Raw genomic sequence first — 16841 nt, 5'->3', positions numbered from 1 at the left:
AACGTGCGTCAACGATCCGCACGCAAACGCTGCCCAAACCCTAAACGGGTCCATCCGAGCTCCACGTCAGCAGGGCCCCGCTCCTCTGCCCGACTGCCCCCAGTTCCATTCAGGCCTTGTTTAGATGAAAAAATTTGGCAAAATGGACACGGTAGCATTTTCGTTGTTATTTGATAAATAGTGTCCAATCATAGTCTAATTAGGCTTAAAAGATTCGTCTCGTGGATTTCGTCTAAACTGTGTAATTAATTTTATTTTTTTATTTATATTTAATGCTTCATGCATGCGTCCAAAGATTCGATGTGACAGGGAATGTGAAAAATTTTGCAAAATTCTTGGGGAACTAAACTGGGCCTCAATGTGCCACGGGAATAAAAATGACGACGATGACCCAGAAAGCCAGAAGCCTACAGCCTACTCCTCCTCCCCCTTTTCTCCGCGGGCCTTTCCCCACAAATCCCAACCCCTTTTTCCTTCCCCTTCTTCCCTCGCCACCACCGCTCACCTCACCAGTCAGCACTCCCACACAGTGCCCACTCTTTCTCTCTCAACCTTTTTCACGCCCGTTGCTTGCTCCCCCACGCTCCCTCTCCCTCTCCCTCTCCTCCCTCCTATCTCTTCCGCTGCCTGCCTGCCTTTCTCTCACTTCGCCGCCACTCCCCAGTCTCTCTCTATCTCTCCACTCCTTACAGCTAGATTCTAGAAGGCAACAAAAACAGACGGGGGCAGAGCGCAGAGAGGGAGGATCGTGCTCCGGGAAAGCAAGCCTCAGAGAATCCACCTCCTCCACCCCCCCCCCCCTCTCTCTCTCTCTCTAGATCTACGCAAGCCGCCTCGGTATCCGCGATCGCCGCCGCGGAGGCGGCTGATGCGTCCATGCTGCTCTGTGGCGGTGGTGCTGCGGTGCTAGCTGGTCGGTCGTCCGAGAGCCCGTTCTGCCCCCGACCGAGCGATGGGGGCGGTGGGGGGCGGCCGGTGCGTCCGCCCCGGGGCGGCGCCGGTCCTCGTCCTGCTGCTGATCGCCGCTGCCGCATTGCCGCGGCGGACGCGCGCGGTCACCGACGCCGGCGACGGTAATGCGCCCTGCTCTGCTCGCCTCTCGTCTCGCTTCCTCCGCTTGATTGTAACTTGGCAGTTGCCACCAGCTGCCTGCACGGGCTGCCGACTGGTTCGTCGTGCTCGCTTGAATGTTTGTCTGGTTGGGTTTTGCTGTTTGCGCGGTGATGATTGGAGTTTACTGTCGCGGAATGTGATGGAATTCGGATGCGTACTGACACGAGAAATCGGTGGGTTTTGTTTTGGTGCTGTAGTACTGTTGCACTGGGGATTGGGTGGGTGGGCGCTGAGAAATGCGGATTGATTTGGTTGCCCTGCTTGATTAAGCCGTTTCGGTAGCGCGGGTTCGCGGCTTTCTGGCTTTGTACGCGAGGGATTGATGGTGGCGTTGAATTCGTGCACGCATGCCTGTGGAAGCAACCAAAGTGATGGGATGATACGCGGCGATTGGCGTGTGCTTTTCGGTCTGGGGATTGAGAGCGATGTTTATGGTCCTGGAGGGATTTGGTGGCATCGGCTTCCTGTGTTATTATCAATTTATTATCGTCATCCGTGGATAGCAACGGGGGAGGAGCACGACTGCTTCCTAGAGATTCAGTACCTGTTGAAAATAGTCAAGGGCAAATAAATGTAGTATGATTTTTTGAAGGTTACCTGTGGTACATTGGGAACTTTTTTATCTTAGTGGTGCACTTGAGCTTACAGTCTCAGGAGTTGGTAAGTGGGGAACACAGGCTGAGCTCAGAGTGGCAGAGGGCTGGGTTTCTGGTGAATGTCAAAAGACTGAATGTCTGCTTTCACTGGCAATGTGCTCAGTACCTATTCAGACAGAGGTCTTAGCGGCAGAGAGTTAATACAAAATGTAAATGACTAAAAAGGGTTAGTTCATGACAGGGTGCTCCATACATGTTTTATACAGTTCTGAATTTTGTTTGAAGTAATTGACACCCTTAACAAATAAAGCCCTTTGGTATACATGTAGATTGCTTGACTAAGTATGGTTGCATACTTAGGCATTTGCTGTGTTTATAATGCCTCGTCATCAGTGTTTTCAAACGACAAATCGGCCCCTGGACATCGATTAAGTGAAGCGATTCATTAGTTTCCCTAGTCGCTAGTTGCTCGATCAGATGACTAAGCGTCAACTAGTAACGACTAGTTGGTGCTTTGCAGTCGAACAATCAGCCTGTAGAAAGCAACTTGGGCTTCAGTAGGTTAGCCTGGTAGCGTTCAAGGCCCATACCACCACCTATTTATACTCGTTAGATACTGGATCCTCTAGTTTTGACCTAGCCGCCAGCTGAATCAAGCGAACGTGAACCAATGAAGCTTTAGGTGCATCTCAGAATCTCAGAGGTTGTAATTTTCATAGGGCTGCTCGAGGTGATGATCCCAGTAGGAAAACAGCAGCTTCTGGTGATTCTAGTCAGCCTAAAAGTGCACAATTCCCACTGCAGTTATGCAAGGAAGCGTCCGAGGAGGATGCGCTTCTTGGTGGCGGACATGATCCCACTTTTCTAACTCAGGAAGATGAAGATGAAGAAATGGAGGAGGGTGAATCTGGAGGCAGGATTGAAGAGGGGAAGGGGCTTTCCAATTGGATATTGCTTTGGATGGCTGAATGTGGATATGCTGCATGTGCTGCAAACTGGGCTTTTGATGACGACGATTGACAAGCTGTTTTTCATAGTTTCTTTTAGTATTAGTTACTATCATGAACTTTTAAGAACTTGTTAGGTTATTAAGCACTTTAATGTGCAGCAATAAGCACTCTTGTTTAGCACTTGCATGTATGGTTGGCTACCTGTTATGCTGCCTGGATGCCAATTGCTAGATGCTAATACGCTATGCTAAGTGCCTTATTTAAGCTGTGCTGGCCGACCTGTCGACGAGCCCAAAACTAATAATGACTAGTCGATGCCTAGTCACAATTAATGACCTAGTCGGTGCCCAGGCGACTAGAGTCCATATCACGATTTGAAAACATTGCTTGTCATTTGCTCATTGCTTTACTTTCAAATGCAGTTTCTGCTATAAATGGACTTTATGTTGCACTTGGATCACCAAAGCTGCCTGGATGGTCTGCTAGTGCTGGAGATCCCTGTGGTGAGAGCTGGCAGGGTGTCACATGTACCGGCTCAAGTATAACCTCAATGTATGCCAGTTATTCTATATGTCACCTTTTGCCAGTAAGACTTTTCTATTTTGTGCTTTTATCAACTCATTGTTTGCAGAGTTTTCAATGCTGCAAATTTGGGAGGACAGCTAGGCAGCCTGGGGAACTTCACTTCAATAACTGAAATGTAAGGGCATGATCTTCGCAATTTTCTTTGCCAATGGTAATGGCTGTACCAATTCTAATGTACTGTTTACACAGGTGAACAGCGGACACTTTATATACTGGTATAAGTTATGTTGTACCCGTATCTCATCAAGCTTTGTGATTGTTTGCTTTCTTGTCATTGTAGAAATCTTAGCAACAACAATATCGGTGGAACCATACCGGAAGATCTACCTGTCACACTGCAGAATTTGTATGCGTTATCCTTACTCTTGAAATTTTCTTTAGTTCTGGTTAGATGATGGAATATTTTGTTCCTTGCTACTGCAGGTTTCTCTCAGATAACCAACTAACTGGAAGCATTCCAATGTCATTATCAAAACTCCATAGTCTAACAGCCATGTAATTCCTTTTTCCTTTTCTTTTTCCTCCTAAACGACAGGACCATACATTACTGTTTTCTACTTCCATCAATTAATTGACTAAAGAGTCAAGATCCTCGTTTACCAGGTCACTGAATGATAACCATCTAGATGGAAAACTACCAGATGCATTTGATTCCCTCACGGGACTTGTAAATCTGTATGTTCTCTCTCCCTCCTTCCCTCCCTCCCTCCCTCCATGCAAACTGCTTGATGACACCTGACCTTTGTTCACAGGGATATTTCTTCCAACAACTTCAGTGGTTCATTACCACCTTCATTGGGAAGCTTGACATCACTGACTACATTGTAATTCTACAACTGTTTTCTTTTTATTTTTACCCTCTTACCTTGTACTTACTCTTTCATGATCTTCTATTGCACAGCCACATGCAAGATAATAAACTATCTGGGACCCTTAATGTCTTGCAGGATCTCCCCCTCAAAGATTTGTATGTCCACACCCTCTTCTCTGTTGTCAATTAACTTGTTCATTTATTCATCCTAATCTACAAATTAAGCAGAACATCTGCAATTATTTGGTCAGTTACCTACTGGGTTAACAAAAAAAATGCCTGCCTCCAACTAATATTCTCTAGGTCTATTGCTTTAAACCAAAACTACAGGTTATGATGATAAGCGACTTAAATTAGCTCTAGATTTGCAATGTAGTAACTCTATGCTGTATTAGCGAAGCCACCTTGAATTTCCTCGGCAAAGGTCCATAGCCTTTTAGTGCTCTCTAAGGCTTTCAGGCTCAGAAGTATAGTTCACAGAATAGTTGTTGTAAATGCACATTTAGCATAGTTTTGCTAATTGGAAAAGGAAAAAAAAAACATTGACAGAGTAAGTTATTTCACTGTTTTTTGTGGAGCCCTTTGCTAATATAACTGACAGGAAGCTGAGCTAGCTCAGTTGGTCAAGGCCTCAAGGGTGTGGATGTATGCCCAGACCACCCAAGTTGAAGTCCTCGTCGAGGCAAATTTGGGTGCCTATTTTCTTCTTAATTAATTAATTAATAATAAAATAAAATAAAATACCATCCAGTTCCTCCTAGGTTGGTCTAGGCTTTTTAATATAATTGACCAGTTCTGCTTTTGGGTCCAGTTATTTCCCAGGAAAGTGGATACATAACAGTTTGTTTCTTGCCTACCAGATTTCTACAACAAACAGCAGCCTTTTGCATGAATTATATACCAACATCCCTTTCACATGACGCATGGGACATATAATTGTTTTCTAGTCTAAATCCAATTGATGTTAAATTCACACTCCAAATAATTTATTATCCTAAATGTTCTGTCATGCATGCAATATTAGTACCTCTTTCTGATAATTTATGTACCTCTAAACAGAAATGTAGAGAATAATATGTTTTCTGGACCAGTTCCTCCGAAGCTGCTGAACATACCAAACTTCAAGTGAGATACTTTTCCTTTACCGATTGCAAACTTCTTGGTGCAGCCCAATTAGTCCTGTTTTTTTCTCCATATTCTGTCCTATCCTTCAACACTTTGATCATTGGACCGGTTACATATAACTCATTAACTTCTTTTGCCTACAGAAATGATGGGAATCCTTTTAATACCAGCATAGCTCCCTCTACCTCACCCTCTTCAACACCTACAGGCTCTACACCAACACAAACACCATCGTCCTCTTCATCCCCTTCAGGATCTCCTCCACCATCTAGTGCAGCATCAAACTCTTCTAGTGGATCTACTGCTCGAAATAGCAACTCTCCATCATCCAAGAAGAACAAGTCTTCAACCCTCAGAACTGTTGGATATGTTCTTCTTGCTATTGTGCTATTCATAGTTCTAGTGCTGTTGGTAATCTTTTGCCTGTCCAAGTATCAAGAAAGACAGTCTAGACGTGATTATTCCGCGGCTCAATTAGGTAGGGTGCATCAGAGGATTGAGGAGCCAAAAAGCAAGCAAGCTTCGGTGCAGTCTAAACATGAAGCCCAAAAAGGTCAACTTTCATTGATCATTCTGCAATGTATTTATGTGTTTTCTTCTGTTGTTTTCATATCATGATACATGGTTTTCAAGTTTCACTAACAGGTTCATCTGAGGTTCCTGAAAGAAAGAAGCCCCGTGAAATAAATTTAGCTGTACCAGGTATATATGCTTTCAAATCTGACCAATCAATTCTTTTGTTACTATAATGCTGTTTCAAGTATAGATGTGCATACTAATCATGAACTGTTGGCAGTTGCCCTTGAGAAGCCTCCTGAAAAGAGAAAAGAGCATGTAATTAATTTGGAGCGAACAGAATCAGAGATCTTTGCTGCAGCGCCTCCTCCACCTCCACCTCCACCTCCTCCACCTCCACCACCACCGCCCCCAACACCGCCACCTCCACCTCCACCTCCACCTCCAAAACTGCCATCACCACTTCCCGTTGAAAAAGTAACTGTAAATCCCGTTGTACGTTTGGAAAAAAGAGTTAGCACCCCGCCAAGGACTGGTCCCTCGACATCTGCAACATCCTTTTCTGTGGCATCACTTCAGCAATATACAAATAGTTTTCAAGAGCAAAATTTGATAAGGGAGAGTAGATTGGGAAAAATGTATCTGGCAGAACTTCCTGACGGCAAAGTATGTATCAAGTATTGCTTCTTTTACTCAGCGAGTGATTTATGCTGAATCTTCTTTTGTCCTATGCAGTTACTGGAAGTTATGAAGATTGATAATGCTAATGGAAGAATACCAGTAGATGACTTTCTAGAGTTGGTTGCTCGTATATCAGATATTAGACACCCTAACATTCTTGAATTAGTTGGATACTGTGCTGAGTATGAACAGCGGTTGCTCGTGTATAACCACTTCAGTAGAAAAACATCACATGATGTACTACATGAAGGGGAGGATCTAGATGAACCATTATCCTGGAATGCTCGCCTCCAGATTGCTCTTCATGCAGCAAAAGCCTTAGAGTAAGCTGTATTCAACTTAGATATTATATTCATGACCTTGTTTGTGTTAAACTTAGCTTTTCAAGAGATGCCATCACAATCTGTATATTTACTATTCACGCTTTTCTTTCAGGTATCTCCATGACACCTGTGAACCTCCTGTAGTACACCAGAATTTTGAACCAGCCAACGTGCTCCTCGACAATAGATGCTCAGTACGTGTTGCTGAATGTGGGCTGGCAGAATTGATGGCGTCTGGTTCTGTTACACAGGTAACCTCTTCTATTCAGCTTTGTAGTAATCAATAATACAAAATTGTGGCTGAAAGAACTGTACTCATAGAGCATAACACCTTCATGGTGCACGGACATGCACAGAGAGCATCCAAACATTGAGAATACTGATGCATGTATAGCTAGCAGCTCCCAACCCATGATACCTATCAGGTCTTATCAAATGATTTCCTTCCAAGCTTGGATAGCCTTTGCCACATCTTAACTATTTTATGCCATGATCTGTTGGAAAAACAATTGGAAATTGACTTACCTAGATTACTTGGTTATCATTAATACTTTTTTCTTTACTTCTTTGGGAGTATGAACGTAAAATTCCTTATAATAGTGTTTCCTTTTATTCAGCTATCAGGTCGTATGAGAGCTCTACTCAATTATGAAGCACCTGAAATCCATGAATCTGAGCCTTTTACTCATCGAAGTGACGTATATAGTTTCGGTGTGGTGATGCTAGAACTTCTTACTGGTCGTAAGCCATATGACAGGTCAGAGACCCATTGTAATATGCATGTTAAACAAGAGCCTTTTGCAATTATTTGAATCACTTCTCTCCTAAAAACTCATTTTCGCTACCTCTTTATGTTGGAATATGCAGCTCTCGTCCACGTGCTGAACAACATCTTGTTAGATGGGCTGATTCTCAGTTTCATGACATGGAGTCCCTGTCAAAGATGATTGATCCTTCTATCCGAGGAGAGTGTTCCGTGATACTGTTGTCACGTTTTGCAGACATCATCAGTGGGTGTATTCGGGTAATTCTAAGCTTCTTAACCTTACATGCTTAGGTTTCCATGCAAAACTGTTTATGCCCTATCTCTCTACAGTTAGAGCACAAACATCATAAACATTCTGGTTAACTTGCAGGAGTTTACTCATATTAGAATTAATCATATATGAAGGTCATGTCTTTCATGTTATAGCCCTTGTGTTAATACTTTAATCATATAGCATTAGTAGCTTTTGTTTATTTCAGCTAGCTGCCAACATATAGGTTGGTTTGCTCTGTTTTCTTAGAAAATAAGACTAGATCTATCTCTGAGAGCAAGTAGTATACAAGTTTGATTTTGATTGTGTTGGAGGTGTGTGTGGTGTTATAAGGGTTCTTACCCCTATTTTCTTCTTAATATAATGATATGCAGCTCTCCTGTGTGTTCGAGAGATTTTTTTTTTTGATTGTGCTGTAGAAATAGATGTTGGTTTACAACAGCTTATCAACACAAGTATAGAGTCTGTTCACCTGAGTTCCAGCCTTTCCGGCAAGTTGAGTGTCTGCTTCTCTCCTCTCCTGTTGGAAGTCCAAGATGTCAGACATATAAGTTATTGTATTGCATGTATATGTTTGTAGTTCTTTTTAAACGTTCCATCATGCTCAGGTGAAGTTTTTGTTTCTGTTTTTATTTTTCTATTCACTATTGCATTCTGGTTGGCACTCTTTTCTAAAAATACCAAGACACATTCAAGGCTCACGCTACTGATCTCTCAAATTTATTATGCAGCGGGAACCAGAATTCAGGCCAGCAATGTCTCAAATCGTCCAAGACCTATCTAGGATTGTAGGTGCTAGTGGTGAGGTATCAGAGTGACAAATAAAGGAGGAACAGTAGACATCCAGCTTGTCAGTCGTGTGGCCAGTGAAGACTCCTATATCCTTAGCGCGGTGCCAGCGGTACTTCATCATCATTTATATTGGACGAGATTGCGGCTAGTGTACATGCCATTTTGGAGCCTCATTTACTTCTGGAAAGATGTAGTGATACTGTGGTAGTATGGTGCAACCAGTGAGATATGGCTTCGCATTGTTGCTGAGCAGATTCCCGTGCTCCTCTAGACATGATAATTTCACCTGTAGGCAGTATTTCTTGTAACTAATTCAATTTTTATTACTTTATTACATTATAGCTAGTTATGTTAAATATGATGCATGTCTTGAGACTCATGTTTCTCCGGGGAAAATACTGGCTTGCTAACTCCATATGGTTTGTTAATCTTAGAAGTCTACTGTCATTGAGATTCTTTTCAGAGGCAAAGTGACCTTCCCACTTGACATGGACATGATCATCGAATTGACCTGGTGTCTTCTACCGACCTGTACATGAAGATTCTCTCCTTGAAGCGAAAGCACCTTTGCTAGGTATGCAATGGTTGGTTCCTGTCTTTTCTTCCTGTGATTTATTCAAGACCTATAGAATAAATTGGGACAATGTTGAACTATGCTTGATTGGGATTAGATAAACTTGTGTATTCATCTGTTCTTAATTGATAGATGGCACCCTGTGGTTGATTGCAAGTTTGATCTGTCATGGTGCCTTGCAGCATGTACTGTCAGGTTCTGGATTTCTGGCTGTTCTACACTTTTGGCTGCTTTCTTCTTTTTTTCCCCAGCTTACACTGCTAACAGCAAAGTCGATTCTAGTGCCCGGGAGTATATTTTGGCTTACATTTTTGTATGCTTGATTGAACTGACAGTATATCATCTTGTCTTTTAGCAGAGCAAAAGCTTTGTATATCACAAAACTGTGAAAGTTTGCCCTGCTTCCTATCTTGTGGGGGGGAATGTTTGGTGATGGTGTATATGCTTGATATAATAGTTCAGCACCTTTTGCCTTTTAGAAAAAACAAAAAGTTATATCTCAAAACTGTGAAAGCGCTGCCCTTCTTGTCTTTTGACTTTTTTTCTTGAATACGCAAAATATTTGCGTATCATTGTAATAAGAATAAGAGTTTAAACATACAGATGACGCGCTTCTATCGAGCGCCGAAGGAAGTCGACCTAAAACAGTCGTAGCTAGGCCATCCTAACAAAGGACCTCTAGTTTTGATATTACATAAATGGAACAACAACCAAAACCGACATAGCGGGGCGACCTAGGAGGTGGCCTTGCGTCTTTGCGGCTGCCTTGATGAGCCCTTGCCACCATCCGGAAATAGCGTTTCCAGCGCTTCGGCGTTGGACGTAGTCAGGTTACCGTCGAAGATCTTGTCAAATGCCTCTAGCTCGGACGCGGATGGCGCTGATGGACTTTTGGTGTAGCCCATACGTTGCATGATCAGTATCTCATCTCGCTTGGAAGTAGGTACTCAAGAGAGGCTATGGAGGCGTGAGTAATGAAACCCAAGGCATCGCTGCTTGAGACGGACCACCTTTTAGTAAGACGACTTGTTTGAACTTTGAACACAATTTGAATCGATCTGTGCATTCTACAAAACCACGAGAATCATAAAGTCTGTGAGGACAATGACATGTGGCCATCTGTTTGGCCACATGAATGGCTAGTTGCCCGTTGGGTAGAGAGAGTTGCGAACTGCAGCTGTTTATTGAGAGCAGTTTATCATGCCACGAGGATGGTCGCAACTGGGCAAGTAGACTCAGCATTTTGTGAGGCTAGCGAGTTCTTTGGCAGAGCCGCTGCCAAGTGCCAACCCCTTGTCTTCTATCCCTCTGAATCTCAGCCAGGAAAATAGAACCGTAGTATAATATATTAATATTATCTAAGCATTATTATGTCTCTAGTGGTCCATATATATTTTGATCAGGATACCTGACGTGCCCCCCGTGGCCTCCTGATTTAGATAAGCTGGTCCACAGCTATCACATTATCCCGTGGTTGGTGTTGGAATGAATCAGGATACATACATTGAACAGTTTCTCATCAGCGAAGTACTCCTAGAGTCACCCAACGCGACCAATATCGCGAGTACATTCGGGAACAATTGTGATCATATGCATTTCTGATTAAGTGAATAGTGCATAGCAGATCAGAGACCGCTAAATTCACAGTAAATCACATGGCACTCAAATTTTATGTGTCGGAGATATTATTAATTACTTGGGCATCTTTAATCTGTGTATGTATCAGCTCATCTACGGCATGTTCGCTTCAGCTTAAAGCGGCTGCGGCTGCGGCTGCCACTGCAGCTTTTCAATTGTGATGTCCTGTAGCTTAGAGCTACTCTCAGCCACAGCCGTAGCGCTTTATAGCTGTCACAACGTATCTTTGTAGACCACCACTTGGTTCTTGCCAAATAGTGGAATCCTGACCCTGCGTATCTTGGGTGTGATATCGCAGGACGGCAGGAACCACTTTCAGCTGTGCCGTCGAGCTTACTCCCAGCCTCTATTCATGATGATAGGTTATTGCCGATACGGTAAGCACAGGAAGTTCCATGCCGAAAGTTACGTGGAACGGCATGCGAACATATGGATCCACAGGCACAGGCCAACATATCCGATTATCCGTCGCCCTATTGCACAGGTGGGAGATCCTGTTGTCGCCTTGCTTTTCACTATCCATGCATCCGCTGATCCACATGACACATGTCGCTGTTGTGATGAGCAGTAATACATTGAATCGGGTTGAGACAGGGATATGAAAACTTGCACTTCATTCTTTCCAGTCTCTCGTGGCCAGCTTTGGGTTTCCTGGTTTTCCCGGTGAGTGCAGGGCCTCTCCGTGAGATCAACTCCTAGCAATTTGCATTGCGACGTACTCTACTGCTGAGATTTTTCTCTTTTGATGAGTTTATAACCGATTGGCTGGTCCGTAGATGTATCTGGCACGCAAGAATATACCAACCAATACGTGCGCTGACTTGTGGATCTAAAAAACGTGGAGGTCCTTTCGCCCTTTCGGGCTGATGGGGACCGGAGTCAGATATTTAAAAAAAAACAATAATATATACAGTGGTACAAGGTGCAGGACTGCAGGTGCATGACTTAGGCCCCGTTTAGATGCCCCCCAAAACCCAAAATTTTTTGTACAGTACCCGTCAAATCGAATCTTACGGCGTATGCATGGAGTACTAAATGTAGACGAAAAAAAAACTAATTACACAGTTGGGTGAGAAATCGCGAGACGAAACTTTCGAACCTAATTAGTCCATAATTAGATACTAATTGCCAAATAAAAACGAAAGTGCTATAGTAGCCAAAATCCAAAAATTTTTGGATCTAAACGGGGCCTTAGCAGTTAGCACTGCATCCACAAGATATCTTTGCTCATGCGTTGCACTATGTATGCAGGTGCAACATGACTAGATGACTACATGAGGATATGCAACTTTGTACGCCCCCAGCTGATAGATCTTTCAGCAGAAGGTTTGTTTTGAATCTGCACAAAACAAAGGGAACGAGCAGGAAGGAAGGGAGGCCGGAGGTGAGGCGAGCAAGCAAATGGGCTGTCGAGAGAAAGCAAAAGCAAATCCTGGGAACAGGATACTTTATACGTAGTGCGACTGTAGTAGCCGACTACTAGCAACGATAACAACAAGGGTACAATCGGCATTTCCACTGGCCACGCACGTGCGCGTAGAACAGTACCACGCCCAACGCACATTCCCAGCTGGGGTATCCGAATCGCTGACCCAACAACGACCCGCTGTGTGGTGTGAGACGAACAGGTGGAGGACATTGAACAGGGAGCAGTTGCAGCCTCCTTCCGGCCGGGCCCGGGACCGCCGGACCTCACCTGTCACCGACGCGCCCGTCCACGCCAGCCAGACATCCCGCCAGGCAACGGATCGGACGTGGCGCGACGAGCCGCCTGACCGGACGAGGATCCGTCCGCGTCGCCACGACGACGACGCCCTCGATCCCGGCCCGACCGAGCCAGTCACCGACTCACCCACCGAGCCGCGCGGGGCTGGGACCCCGAGATATTTCTGGCGGCGGGCGGGCGGGCAGAAGCGGAACCCCGATCACCACAAGCGGGCGCGGCGCGGCGCGGCGCGACCATAGGTCCTCCCACTTGCCTCGCGGGCGCAGCCCCCCGCGGGTTGGTTGTCGCTCTGGACCGAGCGAGCGGCACCGGGCGTACGATGGGTGGTGGATCGCGCTGCCACCACACGTACGCCGCGAGCGCGGGAAAAAAATCACATGCATACAGGATGCACCCAGGCAGAGTGCATACACACGCTAATCTGCTCCCACGTGGATAAATCAACAGCATCTACGCATGTGCTCATCCGGTGGCAGTTCGTAATCATGCTCGGTTCTAGCTCTCGTCCGTCCATGCTGCTGGCTATCCACGTGGCAGAAGATGGATGTCTGTATGCATGGAGCCTGGGTGCATACCGTATGCATGTGATTTTCTTCCCGAGCGCGGGCCGCGTTGGCGCCGGGATCACCACCGATCACGTGGGCGGCTGGGGCCCCGCCGCGATCGATGATACGGGTGCGCGCGCGCGCGCGGGGCTGGCACCGAACAACTCGTACCGTGCGTGCATGGACGCTGCCACGCCTACGGCTAACGGCTCGATCGGATGCACGGGGAGCATGATGAGACGTCGTACGTACGTAGTACGTGCCGGTTGGTTGTCGGATATTTTCCTTCTTCTTCGGCGGCGGCAGGTTGAGTGGTCTATTACGGCGCGGCGTCGACGGGACAGGACGAACGACTAAAAAACGTCCACACAGGAGACGAATGTTCTGCCTGCCACGACCCACCAGTCGTAGACCGAGCCACTGGCAGCAGCAACAACTACTTGGCTAGCTTAGCTCCCAGATATACATATCGTTAAAGCAAAGACAGTATGATTTTTTTTCCGAGCATCTAGTCTTGTCTCGCTAGATACGTGAACAGTTAGGCGCTGTTTAGCTATCTGCCTCTGCCTTCTGATCGACGTGTCCCAACCAAAGCACGATAGGCTAATAACACATCCTGTTACTTTTTTTTTGAACGAAGCACAGCCTGTTCCTAGCTGTATAGATCCTTACAACTCGTTTCTCAGCCTACTCATATAAGACTTTCTACAGTGTGAGCGGTGCCGAAAAAAATTTCAGTCTGACACAGAGCACCGATGCTTCAGCTCTCCAATTCTCACAGCGTGGGCACCAGTGCTTCACTGTGCTTATGGACCCCGTGACACCGTCGTAGCGGCCGCGGAGGCAGAGGCGAACGAGGAATAATATTTTTTAACATTTGAAGCACCGGTGAACGAACATGCATCGGTGCCCACTTTTTTTTCATCTCAGCACCGGCTACAACGTGGGCATCGGTGCTCCAAATAGGAGAGAGAGTGTTTGGGCACCGATAAAAAGCAACGCTATGGCTAGTCTAATAGTTATCTTTTTACTAATACATGGCTTACCTTCTTCTCTCACAAAGTATCTTTGTTCCTGTGCACTGGCTGTAAACTTACAATCTGGATTCCTTCTCTCTTCTCTTCTCTTTCCTCCACCCACTTGCTCTTAGGGTGTCTGCAATGGTGCTATCTACGTAGCTTACGTGGAGGTGAGAGACAAAAGCAAAGACTATTTTATACGTTCTTATTTTTCTATATGCTATTGGATCTCACATGCTCCTCTCTTAGATTTTTGGACTACGTGAAATAGATCGGCTATTCCTTCGTCGCTAGTGACTACTTTTGCTCCTACTTTTTTTTTTCTGTCCACGTCATAATTAATAGCTAACCAAATACTGTTGGGGATGACTTAGAAACACCACTGCAGCGTTTGGCATATTTGTATACATAGGGAAATAAAGCAGGTGGTTGGTGCACTTAAAATACATACACGCAGCGTCTCCTGCTGAACCACGAATAGAAAGCCCTGCTGCTGCACACTATCCTGCGTGCCCTGTGACCACGCGACACGCCACGAGGACCGGACGCATATCTGGTCCGGGCTGGTGGGATAATTAAACAAGTCACATATGGTTAGCTGCTGCATCACTGCAGTGATTAGCTCGAGACTATACATAATATATAGTCCACAAGATTATTCTTATAGATCGAGACTGTATATATATTTGATTTGAGAATTGGCCAGGGATGGGGGCAAACACGACCACATGCGCCGTGCCTAGCACACACGCACGCCATTGGCTGGTTCATCTCAGCCATATATGGCATGGCATGGGCGCATGGCATGTCGACTGTCCATCCATCACCTATCCTACTACCTAACCTTCCCTTCTTCGGTTAGATATTTTTGCCATGATGACGTAACCTGGCTAGCTACCAGAGGATGGAATCGGATCGGAAGATAATTCGCTATGGCGTGATGGCATCGATCGTAGCACAAATCTGTAGCCGAGATTAGTATTCGCTGAATCTTCAAAAGACGAATGATTAAAAATGAACTACGGACCATGCATATACAGAGCTTGCCAATCGCAGCCGTTGGCTGGGCTATAAGAAAAACTCGAAATAAAGTTTGTTTTGGTAGCTAACCTTTAAAAACCCCTGTTTCAATTACATGTCATGCATATGCGCTCATGAGTTACTGGACAGGATTGTTCATGGAGAATGACAAGGAAGCATTGGCGGTTGGAGTAAACACAATGCTACATATTGCAACCAAGCTGCTCAATGCAACAAGAAGGTGGGAAAAGAAGGGAGGTTGCTACCGACGTCAACAAGAAGGATTGGAGCTGTGGATGATCGGCTATCTAATGGATGTTGTTTCTGAACTTTCCGATTCTGTAATGGGTTGCTGACTCTGTGTTGAGTCATACTTTTTAGTCTGCTCGCCCATGGGGCATCTTTTGTTTTCTGCTTCGTTGCTAGTATGATGGAAACTGCCTGTAATAGGTAGTAGTCGTAAGTCTTCAAGTCCTCTTTTTTTTTTTTGGTCTTCTGAAACAGTCTGAAAACTAAAAAAATATATAGAGAGAGAGCTTCCCTGTTCGTTCGTTGCACTGAATTAACGAACGACAAAAGGCCTCTAGTCCAACTAATTAGAGCGTCTCAGCGGTATTCCTCAGATCCTGGGTTCGACTCTCCGTGGGAGCGAATTTTAGACTGAGGTGCCACTGTGTATGGGTGGGGCATGGGTTTGGGGTTTTCTGGACCTACGTGAGAAGGTTTTTCTTCTTAATACAATGCCCGGGGTGGCTTTCCTCTGCAGCAGTGGCGGATCCAAAGGGGGGGCTGGGGGGGGGCTCCAGCCCCCCCCTAATTTCTTGAATTCAATGCTAATTACTGTAGCAAAAACTTGATTTCACCGTTAAATCTTCGTGCAAATCAATATCTCTGTTGTTTTAGCCCCCCCTTATCCCGCATCCCACATCCGCCACTGCTCTGCAGGTCCAGTTTTCTAAACTAACGAACATGCGACGTTAGTATGGACGCACAAAATTTGCCTTTAGGGGGCACATGTCCTCACGTGCGCCACCGTTGGATACGCGCGGAGATGCGCGAGCGCATTACCAGATTAGTACTCCCTTTTAAGTTTTGCAAATATCCAGTAGATCGATCGAACGCTTCCAAATGGAAAGAGACGATTATCCAGGTTAATAAATCCATCATATCATGTCGAAAAGTACGATCATGATGAGAAGAAGATTAGAGATTAGCTAGCATGACGATCTCACGGCAGATAACGTTTTCTAAGCAATAATTCAGGCTAGGCTAGAAGAGATTGGGATTGAAGGACATTCAACCTGTTCGGTTGGCTGATTCGTATCGTTGCTGGTTCGTAAAAAAGTACTGCTGGCTAGTTTGTGTAAGAGAAAAATACTATTCCGACTATAAATTTATGATAAGTCATATTCAAACGAACAGGTCGATTTCCCGAAACGGGAACGGGATAGGTTTTAGAAAAAACGAAAAAGGGAGGGGTCCAGCTTGTCCGGCCTTCCAGAACAGGCCGGGGCCGCGGCTGGCATGGGCCCTTCGAGACGGACGAGGTTTTGTGGACAGGGATCGCTCTACGATCGCTGCCTCCCCAACCAACGGCTCCTGTTTATTTGCCTCCGCCACATCCTCACCACCTGACACGTTAAGTATGGTTTGTTTAATCTCCCACCGTTCCACCGTGGCCGCTTATATTCCACAGGTCACCTCAACCGCAAGAGGCCACAGAGTGACATAATATATATTAATATTATGATTTATGCTATTTATCTGTCAACATATTTTGTTGGCATTTA

At 45.3% G+C, this 16841-nt stretch overlaps 1 protein-coding gene across 2 annotated transcripts; it reads left to right on the top strand.

Annotated features, from left to right (window-relative positions):
- The first annotated feature begins 476 nt into the window (after nucleotides 1-476).
- Nucleotides 477-8925, top strand: LOC136475888 (protein STRUBBELIG-RECEPTOR FAMILY 3-like). 2 transcript variants are annotated; one of them, XM_066473540.1, is made up of 17 exons: nucleotides 477-1073; nucleotides 3082-3211; nucleotides 3291-3359; nucleotides 3525-3590; nucleotides 3668-3739; nucleotides 3848-3919; nucleotides 3997-4068; nucleotides 4146-4211; nucleotides 5115-5180; nucleotides 5324-5733; nucleotides 5826-5882; nucleotides 5977-6362; nucleotides 6432-6700; nucleotides 6813-6951; nucleotides 7318-7457; nucleotides 7568-7724; nucleotides 8469-8925. In XM_066473540.1, exons 1-17 carry the CDS (start codon nucleotides 953-955, stop codon nucleotides 8553-8555), a joined length of 2379 nt encoding a protein of 792 aa, XP_066329637.1. In that variant the 5' UTR covers nucleotides 477-952; the 3' UTR covers nucleotides 8556-8925. The 2 variants fall into 2 exon arrangements, with proteins under 2 accessions (XP_066329637.1, XP_066329638.1); XM_066473541.1 differs by lacking the exon at nucleotides 477-1073 and having other exon boundaries at nucleotides 3180-3211; nucleotides 3434-3590.
- Nucleotides 8926-16841: the final 7916 nt, after the last annotated feature.

This window comes from Miscanthus floridulus, chromosome 8, assembly GCF_019320115.1.
Source record: "Miscanthus floridulus cultivar M001 chromosome 8, ASM1932011v1, whole genome shotgun sequence".
Lineage (NCBI taxonomy): Eukaryota > Viridiplantae > Streptophyta > Magnoliopsida > Poales > Poaceae > Miscanthus > Miscanthus floridulus.
This window is presented reverse-complemented; position numbering and strand designations above follow the sequence as displayed.

Coding starts and splice junctions, on each gene's coding strand:
- LOC136475888 (XM_066473540.1), top strand. CDS start 953: ATGGGGGCGGTGGGGGGCGGCCGGTGCGTCCGCCCCGGGGCGGCGCCG. Junction 4,212..5,114: donor GATCTCCCCCTCAAAGATTT/GTATGTCCACAC, acceptor ACCTCTAAACAG/AAATGTAGAGAATAATATGT. Junction 5,734..5,825: donor TAAACATGAAGCCCAAAAAG/GTCAACTTTCAT, acceptor TTTCACTAACAG/GTTCATCTGAGGTTCCTGAA.